Below are 14,921 nucleotides of genomic sequence, written 5' to 3' on the forward strand. Positions count from 1 at the left end.
TTTTTACTTTTGTCGCGATTGGGTGCAGACAACATGTCAAAGCCCATATTTCTTAAGTGGTAACTACTTTTTGCTCAAGTAAGGTGTCATGTATCAATTTGTCAACATTGCCACTGGTCAAAATTTTGGTCTGTATTCTTTGTGAATAGAAAGGTTACATTTTTCAACTATAATAACGTGTCTTTTTTTTTTTTTTTAGACTATTGTTATTTATTATCAGCGGTCTCGGTCTCGGTCTCGGTCTCGGACCATATTGGTCTCGGTCTCGGTCCGCCTTGAAGGGGCTGGTCTCAGTCTCGGTCTCGGTCTCGAATCTTCAGGTCTCGGTCTTGGACTCGGTCTCGGACTATCCGGTCTCGACTACAACACTGCACTGTGGCACACACAGGCGCAACTGTGTCACACTGTGGCACAACTGTATCACACTGTGGCATAACTGTATCACATTGTGGCACAACTGTATCACACTGTGGCATAACTGTATCACATTGTGGCACAACTGTATCACACTGTGGAAGAACTGTATCACAGTGAGGAACAACTGTATCACACTGGCATAACTGTATCACATTGTGGCAAAACTGTATCACAGTGAGGAACAACTGTATCACAGTGTGGAAGAACTGTATCACACTGTGGCGCAACCGTATCACACTGGCATAACTGTATCACACTGTGGCAAAACTGTATCACAGTGAGGAACAACTGTATCACAGTGTGACACAACTGTATCACACTGTGGCACAACTGTATCACACTGTGGCACAACTGTATCCACTGGCACAACTGTATCACATTGTGGCACAAGTGTATCACAGTGTGACATAACTGTATCACTGTGTGACATAACTGTGTCACATTGTGACATAATTGTATCACACTGTGGCACAACTGTATCACATTTTGGCACAACTGTATCACAGTGTGACATAACTGTATCACACTGTGGCACAACTGTTTCACACTGTGGCGCAACTGTATCGCAGTGTGGCACAACTGTATCACCAGTGGCATAACTGTATCACACTGGCAAAACTGTATCGCACTGTGGCAAAACTGTATCACAACTGTATCACACTGTGGCACAAATGTATCACATTGTGACATAACTTTATCACAGTGTGACATAACTGTATCAGATAATGATACAACTGTTTCACAGCGTAACACAACTGTATCGCAGCACAAATGTGTCACAACTTGATGACAGTACTGTATTATCATAGTTATTGTATGAAATTATAACACCAGTGTAGCTCAGCACAACTTTATGACATGTTCAATTGACATGTACATCATGGCATTATAAAACTATTCCAGAATATGCGTGAAATATAAAGTTTGACTCAATTTTTTTTTTTTTTTTAAGAAAACAAGATGTCAAAAAAGAGATTTCGTAATCTTCAGAGTTTTGAGTAACATCAATCGTATGTCTGGCTCCAAATTTCTGTCTCACAAAAAAACTAATTCCAAGTCAACCAAATATTGCAACTATTTATATGTGCATGTAAGTACTGTTTGGTGAATGTAATACGATTTTTTTTTGGGTGTTTGTGGGTAAACATTTGTGTGCTTCCCAAAACTTAAAAATGTAATTTTGAATTTGAATGAGCTGTAAAATAAACGAAAACTGAATATTGCATTTTTCTGAGTTAATCTTGTTTGTATTCCAAGTTTAAAGCAGGTGTGTACATTGTAGCAACTAGAATGAGCTCCAGACCCAAAAGCCCCCCAAATCATATATAATTCACTAGTCTGAGTTGTTGATCTATTTACAATTCATAGTTTGCTTCAAAATATAAGTTCTGGAGCCAGTAAAATAGTGGTAATGAAATAAAACAAAGTTATTTTTGAATGAAATTTGTGAACCGAGTCAAACCCACACACACACACAAAACAAGAAAGAAAACAGGATGCATACCAACAACTTATTCTTTGATTCATTTTATTACACATGGTAGATTATTTCATAAATATACATGAATATTTGTCCATAAATTTTTCATGTTATAAAAATGCTAAGAGTCCTCTACAGTTTGTATATGTACTCCTGATAATTTCACGTTGCCTTTTGAATTTAACGGTTACAAAGTGCTGCAGAAAAGACAAAATTTCTGACGAAGTACAGAAATGCATTTAAACAGAGGTTCACATGAAATCCCAGACGGAATTCACCCTTAATTACCATGCAACTACCCTGTCATGCAGTGAGATTGATTTGAATTATACAATCTTGTGCAGGCTGAGACCATACAGACTCATTCCCAAGATGCATCATTTTCCCAAGATGCATCATTTTCCTCGTCCCATCCGGTGTCTAACACCATCATGCGGGGCAGTTAAAAAAAAAAAATTTGTTGGCACTGAATGAACTTATGCATAATTGTCTCATTTTCTCACATATTTAAAACCCTGCTGCAACTCTACATTCAGGCATGCAACTTTTCCTCGGATCAGCTGATTTCCTCTTTTTTCACTTCCAATGTGTGCCATTGAAAACAGAAAAACACTGTACAAAGTCTTGGAAAGATTTGAATTTCCTCTTTTTTTTGTGACTTCCCAGTTACATACCTGTACATTGTTATATTCAATTTGATTTACTTTTATGCCCTTTTATGACTACATTGTACTTCTCTAGATATTGAAACGACAACTTGAGTTTTATGCAGCATCATCTTTACATTCATACATATAATCCAGACAACTTATTTCACTTTGAAACAAACTCCGATGGTCAAAGATTTCAGTGTACATCACATCGTTCAAGACATCAATTATCCTTTTTTTGCTTGTAAGGCAAGGCTTACTAAAATGCATCTTCTAGAGCGCTAACTTACTGTATACAGTGAAACTTGATTGAGGCACGTCCACGAAAGATGGTGTAAATACAGATTCCTATTAAACTTGGGCATGCGAATCAACATGTGCATCAAAACACAAAGCTTTGCCCCCTTGTCAACGGTTGCAAATTGGGAGGCGCGAGGAAGACAGCCCAGAGACCATGGGAGGGACATGCGAATGCACTACTGACGCCGCCTGATTTTGATTTTGAGCACTTTTGTTGCTTCAAACGAACAAAATGCACAAATTACAAATGATGGACTATATCTTTAAGATGATATTTTCGACATTTTGATAATGACTTTCCTGGTGACATTCCACATATTTTTGTGGCAGTGGTTAATCAAAAACTAACCTTAAAGGAACACTACATGAACGTACATTAACAATCTATTGCACAGATCATAGTTAAGATAACACAACTATTAAATAACCATTCGTCCTGCTACTTGTAATTTTGTTTTACACAAGTCATAATTAGAACCTTACAGCAATTATATGTACATATCGGTACATGAATGCATCAGGAAATTTACCCGTGGTAATTTACTGTGTGATACTGACGAATACAACTTGAGTGAATTGAATGATCAAATCTTGTAATCAAATATGAAGGCACAATTGATGTTAATGTCTTACCGAACCCCCATCCCTCCTAAATTCACCCAACTGCCCTTATTTCCTTTAACCCTGCGCAGCGTTTACAAAAAAACTGTACAACAACTCGTCAACTGCTGCCCTCTGGGCAGCAGGTACTTTCCCGCACTACGCAAGACCCTATTCATAGCAATACAACAAAAAGCCACGTGCCAGACAGTGTCCAGACAGTTGCCAGACAGTGCGCTGGAAAGATAATTGACTGGCGGCTGTGGTATGCAGTTATGAAGGGAGATGACTGTGTCAAGTTACAGGTCTTTGATGATTTTCAATGAGACTTGGCAGGAGGCCAGGTCGAAAGTTTGTTGACACGGCCTGGGTGTAGCCCTGGCTGCAAAGTTCATTGAACCAGCTTATTTGGCAAGGGTCGAATGAGGATTAGATGGAAGGTGACCATCATTGGCCCTCAATTTTTTTTTTTTTCAAAAAATTCGGTTACCTGGGGCCCAAAGGGTGACAGGTCACTCTGCGCAGGGTTAAAAAGGGCGTACTTTGCAATAGGAGCAAGTCACAAAAGTGTGCCACCAAAACAAAAGCTAATTTATGGAAAAAGAAAAGTTATGTGAACCACAAAAAAAAAAAAAAGGAGACATCTTAGTGCCTTAATTTGTAATTCGTATACTGTGCGCACAAGGATTAAACTGTTTTTACATTTTTATAGCATGCACCTGAAATGTGATTTTTTTGTCTTTAATGAATTCACATATTTACAAGACTCCTAAACACATTTCTTTTCCTGCGGTTTGCAGAATGTTCACTAAACAGTTGGAAAGTGACATTCTGGAGGCAAACCCTTCGTGATAAATTATAATGAATATGAACCATTTTTACTAATAGAGCCTTTGTCCATCTCATGGAGACTGTAAGCAGTAAGCACAGCAACAGGCACGCTTACCTCAGAGGAAAAAAAAATTGCTTAATTCAGTGACGTGAAACTAGAGATCTCCATGCGCACGCAACTGTTAGTACATGCACACTGTGAAATGCTGCTTAAGGTAAGCACAATTTTCTGTTACATGTATGATTAGCACAAGTATCCAGCTTACTGTTAAAGGGGCACTCACAATGTTATTTGGCTATGCGTGAATGAGGAACCTGTGAACATGGTGAAATATGAAATTTATTGACCGACACATTTTGGAATGGCCCCAGGTTTGCTGAGCAATGGTTACCAGCTGAAAAAACTGTGTGATTCACGTATACAGATCCTGACTGGTTCTCTGTTTATATGTAACTACATGTAGTTCTGTGAACTTAAGCCATGGGCTAAAATTCTCATTTAATAACTTTAATAAAAAAAGTTTTCACAATTGTAATCTTGTGAAACAAAAAAGAGATTGGGTTTTAATACAAAGGAATGAATCTGAGCATCTTCCCCCTTTCTTCAAAAATATCCTTTTTCTTTAAGCTAACATTAATTCCTCTCATGCAAACAATTTCAACATGTTAAATGAAAGCCCTTTCAGTGCACAATTTTCCATGGCGCATATTACCGTGAAACACCTTATTGTGTAATGTACACTGACTGATGTACAAAAAGTTACAAAAAAAAACGTTCTTCCCTGGTTGGTCCCATAGATTGAAAACCACAACAACAACAACAACAACAAAAAAGATTCCTTTTTTGTTCTGTTATGTTTGCTCCTTTGGTCAATACACAATAAGCCAATTCAGTTTTCCAACTGGTATGGGCATCTACACACGTACATGTACATCTACATAATTGAAGATTTTAGCCTTGGGATACATTTTTAATACTCTTTTTAGGTGATTTATGATTTGAATGCAAGTGGCATATTGAACATCAGATCTTCGTTTTTTGTGCATGTGCCGTTGAATTAACATCTGTATACATCAAAATTAGTCTTGTAGACATGAACTAGCACGTTTGTTTATGGTGCAAATCGAGGATTGTCTTTTGTTCCTCTTCCCTTTTCCTTTGTACTTTTTCGCAACAGCTCCATTGGTTTTGTGCACATTTTCCAATCGAGGTCTTCCTCGATTTGGTTCCCGTCTTCGATTCACCCATGATGTTGCACGCGTGTGTCCTCGATTTAAACCATAAACAAACGCTTACGTACAATGTACATGGGCACGTGTACACATGTACATGTATGTCTATATCAAGGTGCTGTAATCATGTGTAATGTTTATAGCCGTTCTAAAAACAAAAAGATAAATGTGTATTTCTGTAATTTACACTGCAAGTCTCCAATGAAGAAATTTTAAGCGTTTATGTACAAGTACATGTACATGATGCTACTTTAAAAAGGTATTACAAGTAAATGTACATGTAAATATATAATTTTGAAACAAAAACATTTAAAGAAAATCATTCTTTGGCAGTAGTTGAAAATTTGGTTCGACAAAAAAAACATGAAACTGTTAAAGCTGTCCATTTTTAATCCGCACACAGTTACAAAATACAGGTAAAATCAGGTTGCCGTGATGGCCATGATAAACCTTCAGCTGTCAGTGAGTTTCAATCAGGGATGGTGGAGTCCGTCGCCGGTCCCTGCAAGTCCATCACAAGTCCTCCTGTACCAGTTCAACTCGTAAGCTATTTCATTGAGCTTTGACAAGAGCATTCCTTTGTTTCTGTCCATCCACTGTTACTTGTGACTGGACTTCTGATGGACTTCTGATGGACTCGACTACACTTCATTGGTTTCAATGCAATTACCAGAGTCCATCTCAAGTCAATCACAAGAAAGTTCACAAAGTTGAGCAATGGCAAAGGCATGCCTTTGAGACAGTTCAGTTGAACAGCCTTCCCGTTGGACTTCGGACCGGATATCTTGCACTAGACATGCCAGGACTTGCACTTCTGGCAACTGCAACTACATGTATCTGTCAGTGTCTGTAGTGTCCTGGTTCTTCTTGTTAATGTTGCTGGCGATAGCCAGAGCACCGCCTTTGGCAAACCGCACAAAGTTATCCCCAACCAACGGACCCATGGCGTACAAGCCGGGCTCGACGGTAGACTCCATCGTGTACGGGTTCACCTCGATGGGGTTGTGCTGGTAGGAGATGGGGGACCCATCACCCCTCACGCCCAAGTGCGTACCACTGTTCGGTAGGAAGGACAGGTCGGGCCGTGAACCAATCAGAACCACTGCCACCGACACCTTGACGTACCCGCAACTCTCGGGACCCTTGATGGCTACTCTGTGTCCGGGGTAAAACTCGTGCACCGTGTGCTGCGAGAGACTGACGTAGCTCCTGTCTGTGGCCCCCTCCTCCCGTCCCTGCTTCTGCATCATGAGATGCACCCTGTGGTACTCCGGGTACACCGATTTGGGCAGCTTGGAGAAAATCAGTTCCTTGTCAAAGGCAGACCGGCGGAAGGCGTGCACGACAGGCACGCCGGTGTTGATGGCGGCTAGGACGGCATCTGCGGCGTTAAGGCCGGACCCGATGATCAAGACCGGATCGGAGGTAGAATGCACATCTTCCCGCTGGATGGCAGCCTCCAGATCCTGGACGCTGTACAGGACGTAGGGCAGGTCCTCCCCGGGAACCTCCAACCGGTTCGGGATGCCCACCATTCCCGTGGCCAGGATCACGTTGGGCGTCAGCACGGTGAAGGTATCACTCGCGCTGACCTGCTTCTCGCAACACGTGGTGTCCGAGACAAAGTGACCCTTGACCTCAAACATGTTCTGACCTTCAAACTTGCGGCAGCGCTGGCACTGGATCTCCGGCTCGCCGCTCTCGCTGTTGATGACGCGCCGTCCTTTGAGCCGCTGTACCTGCGTCACCAGGGTGTACGGACGGAAGGACTTCTCCAGGCCCATGGTCTCCACGTACTCCTTATAGTACAACCCCACGTCCCCTAAGGTTGCTCGGGTGTCGCTGTTGTTACACTGCTTGCCAACACGTTTCCTGAAGAAGATAAAAGAAAAAAAAATTGAAACTAAATAAATAGTGCCAAATTCTTACACAAATATAAACAATGTTTGAACCTTCTGCTTTGGAACAAAAATTCAGTATTATATGTGTCACACTCAGATTTTTCTTATGACTCAGGTATGCAACTGGGAATTTAGAAGAAGAAAACAGGATATTCCAAACCACACAATGCTTTGTGCACTGTTTTTCAATTTGTAATGGCATTCGTGAGAAGTAAAAAAAACGAGGAAATCAGTGGATCTGAGGCAAAGTTGCATGCCTGCTATGTGAAGGGTTTGGAAGGGTTAATTACCTAAATGATGTGTGAACAAAATGTCCAGTTATACAAATGTATGTACATTGTAAAGTTGTAAGAGTTAAATTGTAATTGGGCGGGAGTGGCAAGTTCAAGAGTTAAAATTACCAAAGTAGAGAAATAAAGGGAAAAGTTATGAACAGCACAAAGTAACGGCTCTCCATGACCTTGAAACCTCAGGGCTCACAGTCTGTATGACAAAAGACCCAGAAACATGTACTTTTTAAACAAGTCCAAGTAAACGATAAAGGGGTCTTATTCCACTATGACATGTATCTGTTACGCCCCAACTTGACCATGACTGTCCCATCTGAAGTTGGGACCGATGGTCTTAGTTGGGGTATAACATACAATGTATCTGTGAAAATTAAATCTAACAATACATAGAAATTGCTCCGCCTGATGTCTTACTGTAACCTCATCAGGGCTCGGCGACTGGGAAACAAAAATATATCCAAGTCCAAGTGAGTTCAAAATGTATGACCTACACTGTACCTTAACGGGAATATACAACACTTACTTTTGCTGTAATTTTCAGAAATGGATGGATTTGGGGGTTAGTATTTTATAGTAAATATTGTTACCATGACTTGTTTAAAGTTTTGTGTTCGTAGATGCTGGAAAAACCAAGAATACAATCAATCATGTTCTTGTAGTCTGGCTCCCTGACCCCACTTAGGATGAAACGGAGCAAATCATAGATGTCAGGGAGTTGTAAGGTCAGGGAACCAGTGTAGCTGGCTCGTACCCGTTCATAGGTGTGTAATCGATTGCGAACAAAATGCGGACTACCGTTACCTAAATATGGTAAATTGGGGGCAGTATATGAAACAAAACACCAGGTTTTTTTTTCCAATGCTGGTTGGCTGATCAGCGTTGGAAATTGATACAATTGATCAGCACACCAGGTGCTAGATTTTACAGGATGCTTAAGCCTGTCTTTCACTAACATTTCAGTAAGGTATTTCAAAATAATTTGGTAGCTTTGTTTTTTTTATGTTTGCTTGCACACTAATGCCCATACCCCAACCAACATGACCAATGCCATTCAATGGTACTCTACAATGGCCCTTGAAATGCTATCATGGAAAGAAACCCAACTTTTGTGTTGCCGTGATATAAATAGGAATAAATGTTTACTTCTGTTTTCTGTGTGAAAGGTTCCACAGCCGCTCCGATCAACATCTTGTTGCAATAATGTTTGCCTTAATATTCTAACCTTTGGAACACCCATACTGGAATTTGTATCCTTGTGGAGACATCTGTTTGTTCTCGTGTAGTTAAGTTTTCGAGTTTGAAAGTGAAGTTTCAAAATGCTCTTATTTTAACCAGAATTAATTTCCTGGGCTGAAATTCGGACTTAATATCCCTTTCCTAAAACTCTTCCATTTGCGACAGATCAACCCACCTTGGAAATTCCTAGTTTTTTGAGTAAAATCCATACATCTATCTCGTGAAAACCTTGTGGAGACGTATTCATCTATAGAAAATGCCCTGTGGAGACATATATAATACAATCGTTTGTTCCCTATTGAGCGCACGTCTCCAGAGGGCACGGTGTATCAGATCCAAGTCACAGACCAGACCAGAATGCTACACAACTGCTGATTGCCTTAAAAGCCACAAAAGCACTGAATACACACCAAAGTACATGTACATGTACAAACATTGTATGCTCAACAACCTCAAGTGCACAAACAGTCAAGTTTGAATATAACTAGGTCCACAGCAAAGACAACTTAGATTTGATTGATGATAAAACATAATATTGTTATTTTCTCAATGTCATTATTTCTGAGAAGGTCAAAGACTGAGAGAGGTGTGTCCTGTCAGAAGGGGCTTGTTTCAGAACCATTTGGGCAATTCCACGGAGAAGTGGACAAGACTGAAATTTGGAAAACTGAGATATCTTTAGAACTATGAACATCAAAACCTCAACTGTGGTATCAAATTAAAGAGGACAACAGGACCTTTCATTTGAGTGTTGTCTTTTCTTTTTTTTTATGGCAGAGAGAAAAGTTAATATTTAATGCAATAAGCTATTTTTTACGTTTTATTACATGCATTAGTTTCCCATATGTTTTAACTTGTACCACAGATGGGCAGATCAACTGTAACGTGATTAACTGTACTGTACATGTAACTAGGGCCAAAAAAAGAAAAATGTTGTGCTTCCGGTAACATCACCCCAAAAAATTAAGGTTCAGTCGGTCGGGATTTTTTTTTTTACCTGCATCAATGTTCAAAATTAGCGGGAGCAAGGGGCTACAATGCCCCCATTAATCTCCAAAATGTTCGTATAATTCTCTGATGTCAAGAGACTGAACGTTTCGCCATGCAGACATTTCTGGTTCAAGTGGTGCTACCAATACATTGCTAGAAATTAGCCATAAACTTGCCCATTTGTAGATTTTCCCCCCTGTTGCTACATATAACCCTGTTTAAACATAACCCGGTTTAGAAAAAAATGTGCCAAAAATGGTCAGATTTTGTACTACGATCACTGTAAAACGTTCATAGTAAAACATGTACCCAACAAGTCCCTTTTTTCAGGGCTTTCACCTGCTTGTATATCATGAAAGTGTGCTGTGCAGCACTTTGGAAGATATGATTTGGGAACAAACCTTTAATTCGTCCCCCCACCCCCAATGATTATGCCAAAAGGAAGAACTCCACAAGATGTTCAAGTTACTTGAAGCTTTTAGGGTGACCACAATGTACTTTTGATTTGTCTACATTGTCTTCTGGTGCAGCCATCAATGTACAATCACTGGGGCATCTTCAAACCGCCATTTAAATATAAACTTACATATTTAAAGCCGGAGTCCATCATTTGCAGCTATCCAAAAAAGTAACTGGCGTAATTATTGTTGAAAAACTTACTGGTTGAAAGATAGTAAGGGGACTAAACTCCCTGTGAAATTATTCTTTCTGGCAAGCTCTCATTTTTGAAGAAATCAACGAAAGAAGGCCTTTCCAACTGTGCGTCTTAAGAAGCACCGTAGGAAAATTTAAATTAGTAGTTCGTTATTCAGTGCGCGCAAGCATTGGCACGACGCACAGGCGCGCGCAGTTGCTATAATTTGTCGGATCAGTGCGCGACATCGAGTATAGCTGTAATTCAAAACAATTGATTCAGCAACTTTTGACTTGAAATTGAGATCCTAGAATGCTGTTTTTCTCGGAATATACAGCTGAAGCTGAGCTGAAACTTCATCAGGTTACTTGTTCAGTATCCTTCATTAGAATTTGAACACTTTTGTTGCTTCAAATGAACAAAATGCACAAATTACAAATGATGGACTATATCTTTAAATACTGTATAAAATAGCCCACAAGTTGCTTGTAGCACGCAGCCACATTAGAAACACTTGTACAACCCTGTCACTCATATCAATCATGCTACGCCTTTGTGGACACGAGCCCTCTCTTATTGACTTAGACTCGGCCTCTCACCATCCCATCAACGACCTTTGATCAAGCACTTGATGACAGCCATCTTTAAGAATCACATTGCAATTGAAATGTCAATATTTGTAAGTAGAGCCCGCTTTTATCGAAAGGGTCAATTTTCCCACTCCATCAAAATCACCACAAGTGTGCGTATCATTTTTTTTTAAATTGATGTTTTCTGAACGCTTAATTAAGCTTTATCAAACAAATCTCCGCTTAAATGCAAATTTACTTTAAGACTCAATTTACATGTACTTGCATTTTCCAAAGAAAGTGAAACTGTACTGACGTAAGGGAAGTGTGGGTTTCTTTTACCAAAATTTCCAAAACTTAACATCATAATTCAATTCATACGTAATTCAATCCTTGATTAAATGCACATTTACATTGAGACTCAATTTAGTTGCTCTTTCCAAAGAAAGTAAAACTGCACTAACGTAAGGAAAGTGTGGGTTTCTTTTACCGAATTTTCCAAACCTAAACATAATTTAATTCATAGTCTTGTACATGTGTAGTGTCAGGGATTATCCTTAGCGGTCGCCCGCTCGCCAAATGCGAGTGAAAACAGCGGCGGGCGAGTCAAAACCCTCCTCTCAGTAGTCTGACGGGCGAGTCAAAAAACTGTTAAAAAAAATTAAAATAACGAAGTTTTCCCTACAGTATTTTTCAATCAATCAAAATAAAAAGTTAAGGGTGATACAACACATGAATACTTTTGCCACGCCGACCGAAATAAAAACATCAGTAGTTCGAATTCGTATCACTCCATGTATATTCGCAGTGCGCTGTGCATTGAAATCCCAACGACGAACATGAGGCGAATCAACGTGTATTTGCCATTACACATTGTGCACACATGCAGCACACGTGATTTACTTCGTCTGCAGTCCACACGGTACGGTACGGACGTTAACATCGTATTCGTATCATACAAGTATTACAACGTGGTGAGGAGAAAACTTTCATGACAGTCTGCCAAAACTTGTGCCCGAACGGATTCTTGGGATGATTTCTTGAACACTATCAAACGAATGTACCAAAAAGATGAGGACAATATGAGATTCGAGGGGCCTACGTGTATTTTGAATGTAAAGACTAGTGAATGTAAAGTGGACCGTGCTCCGGAAAACGTTATGGATTGACGTGACCAGCATAAGTTCGTGGGTCGCCCGCCCGCAGCGCTTCTTGGCTAGGCACGCTGATTGCACCATTCTTTGCCTGTTTGCTAGAAATGCATGGCGCGCGCGAGAGATGTTTTTTTTTTAAATACTGGCCTTCTCACTCATTTTCAAACAAGTTAAAACAGTTCAGTTACTAACTTGGTAAACTCCCATTAATACCACGACTGTGTGCAATGTTTTCTTGTTCCTCAAGATAACGCTTTTTTAGTTCGTGTTTTATCAAAACATGTCGGAAATAGAACACCTAAAGCCTTAAGTTCGGAACGAAGCAAACTGCATAAATTTTGATTATAACTTCTCCCCCTATTTGATTCCTGTTAATTAAAGCCTTGCTCTATGTTAAAGCATGGACGATTAAAGAAACATTGACATCACTTAAAAAGGAACTACATGCAATATTATGTACATGATTAAGATAATTGCCGATTGTATTCATATTGCATAATTTATTATCAAAAATGTTATCAAAAATGCTTATGGTGATTTGATTGAAAGTTACTATTAAAACATGTGGGCTAGTGAAAAAGGTTGCGGGCCAGTGAAAACTCTGGTTTACTGGCCCGGCCGGCCAGTAAAGGAAAAAGTTAAGGAAAACCCCTGGTAGTGTACATCCTACATTCTTACTATTATCTGACCTACACATGTAGCTGAATTCAATCCTTGATTAAGTTGCGGACTTGCCTTCAAGCACTGTTAATATTCCATTTATTTCTGTGAGTGATTCATCCTTTCCTCATTTTAACATTTTGCATGCTTCCTGGAACTCCTTAACAAAACTTACAAGATGAGAGACTCCTTTTAAAGATGTTGCCTGAAATATTTGCTTACAAATTATAAAATTTGCATTTCTTTTTCAAAAGGTGGTCTTTTTTTTAAAGAGACCAACTTAAAAAAAAAAAAACTAAACATCACCGCTGTATTATAAAGTGCAAAAGCTGCATGGGTGTATGTGTGAGTTTGTTTTTGCATTCAACAGGGGACGTTGAACAATAGAGGACAATAGGGTCCCCGATTCCCGAAGGTCCCCAATTTACGATCATGTACAAAACATATGGAAGGTCTTCCTAAAAAGTTAAGAGTACAAACAGAAGAGGGACAATAGGGGGTCCCTGATTGCAGGCAAATACACACTTGTGTGTTTGCGAGTCGATCGTTCACAAGTTGATTGCCTGTAAAGTGGGCAAAGCTGTCCTTGCCTGAGAGCAGGGGAGGAGGCAAAGTGTCTCAGGGGAGATGCTCAGAGGTTTCAGGAGAGACGCAAAGCATCTCAGGGGAGACGCAATGATTAAGACGTGATCCAAATTCTGTCTACTCTACCTGTATTCTGTGACCCAGTCTGAGAAGTCGACTCCCGGTAGCTCCATCCACCTGCCTTGGCTCAATGTGCGCACAGAGTCATCCATATCCTGAACACAAGCGGGGAATGAAATTACCTATCTTCAGAGAGTGTGATCAACTCAACATTTTCTTCTCATGTCTAAACCTCAATGGCAGAATTGTGACAAGCAACCAATAGATGGAATTTTTAGACATCACATTTCGAGAGGCATTCAGCACATGCCGGTGCACAAAATGTTTACATGATATTAGAAATTGATAAGCATATTTGCCCTGTGATGCCCTGTAACTCATGGGGTACAGCCCCTATAAAGTAAAGCTCTAAACGGGGTGCAGCCCTGCCAAGCACAGCGTTGGGTTACAGCCTTCATTACATAAAGCCTCGCAACTCAAGTGGTTGAGCTTGGGATACAGCCCTGTACCTCCTGGGGTATAGCCCCGTACCTCATTGAATACGGCCCTGTACCTCATGGGATACAGGCCTGTACCTCATCAGATACAGCCCTGTACCTCATGGGATACAGCCCTGTACCTCATCAGATACAGCCCTGTACCTCATGGGATACAGCTCTGTACCTCATGGGATACAGCCCTGCTCCTCATGTGATACAGCCCTGTACCTTATGGGGTACAGCCATGTACCTCATAGGATACAGCCCTGTACTTCATGGGATACAGCCCTGTACCTCATCAGATACAGCCCTGTACCTCATGGGATACCGCCCTGTACCTCATGGGATACCGCCCTGTACCTCATGGGATATAGCCCTGTACCTCATCAGATACAGCCCTGTACCTCATGGGATACCGCCCTGTACCTCATGGGATACAGCCCTGTACCTCATGGGATACAGCCCTGTACTTTATGGGATACAGCACTGTACCTCATCAGATACAGCCCTGTACCTCATCAGATACAGCCCTGTACCTCTTCAGATACAGCCCTGTACCTCATGGAGTATTACTCTGAATTAAAACTTCATGAAGTGCAGACCTGATACTCCTAGGGAACAGTAACTGTTTAGCATCATCTGAACATTGTTGAACACAGGGTGAATTATGGGCCTGCACCTACTGTATCAAGGTGAAGTATGTTGTGTGTACTGAAAACCGTGAGGTATTCTCCTGCATATTAATGGGTCCAACACTGCACCTCATGACCCACTCCTTCATCTTATGAGATACACACCTATACATGTACTTCATGAGGTACGGGCCTGCACCTATGGTGTCACAAGCAATAA

The 14,921-nt window shown here is 40.5% G+C and overlaps 1 protein-coding gene and 1 long non-coding RNA gene across 2 annotated transcripts in view; both read right to left on the reverse strand.

Annotated features, from left to right (window-relative positions):
- Window positions 1–1,928: 1,928 nt before the first annotated feature.
- LOC119738670 lies at window positions 1,929–3,608 on the reverse strand. Its single transcript, XR_005272487.1, has 2 exons — window positions 2,572–3,608; window positions 1,929–2,421 (listed from the first exon to the last, which is right to left on the reverse strand). It is a non-coding gene; the product is annotated as an uncharacterized LOC119738670 (long non-coding RNA).
- Window positions 3,609–4,511: 903 nt separating this feature from the next.
- The window catches only part of LOC119738671 (oxidative stress-induced growth inhibitor 1-like), a 38,068-nt gene continuing 27,658 nt past the window's right edge, over window positions 4,512–14,921 (reverse strand). Inside the window, exons 6-7 of the mRNA XM_038213584.1 lie at window positions 13,657–13,745; window positions 4,512–7,383 (exon numbers count right to left, since the gene is read on the reverse strand). Coding sequence (XP_038069512.1) covers window positions 6,339–7,383; window positions 13,657–13,745 — 1,134 coding nt within the window. The 3' untranslated portion in view covers window positions 4,512–6,338. The remainder of the gene's footprint in view (window positions 7,384–13,656; window positions 13,746–14,921) is intronic.

This window comes from Patiria miniata, unplaced genomic scaffold, assembly GCF_015706575.1.
Source record: "Patiria miniata isolate m_02_andy unplaced genomic scaffold, ASM1570657v1 HiC_scaffold_3, whole genome shotgun sequence".
NCBI classification, from domain to species: Eukaryota; Metazoa; Echinodermata; class Asteroidea; order Valvatida; family Asterinidae; genus Patiria; species Patiria miniata.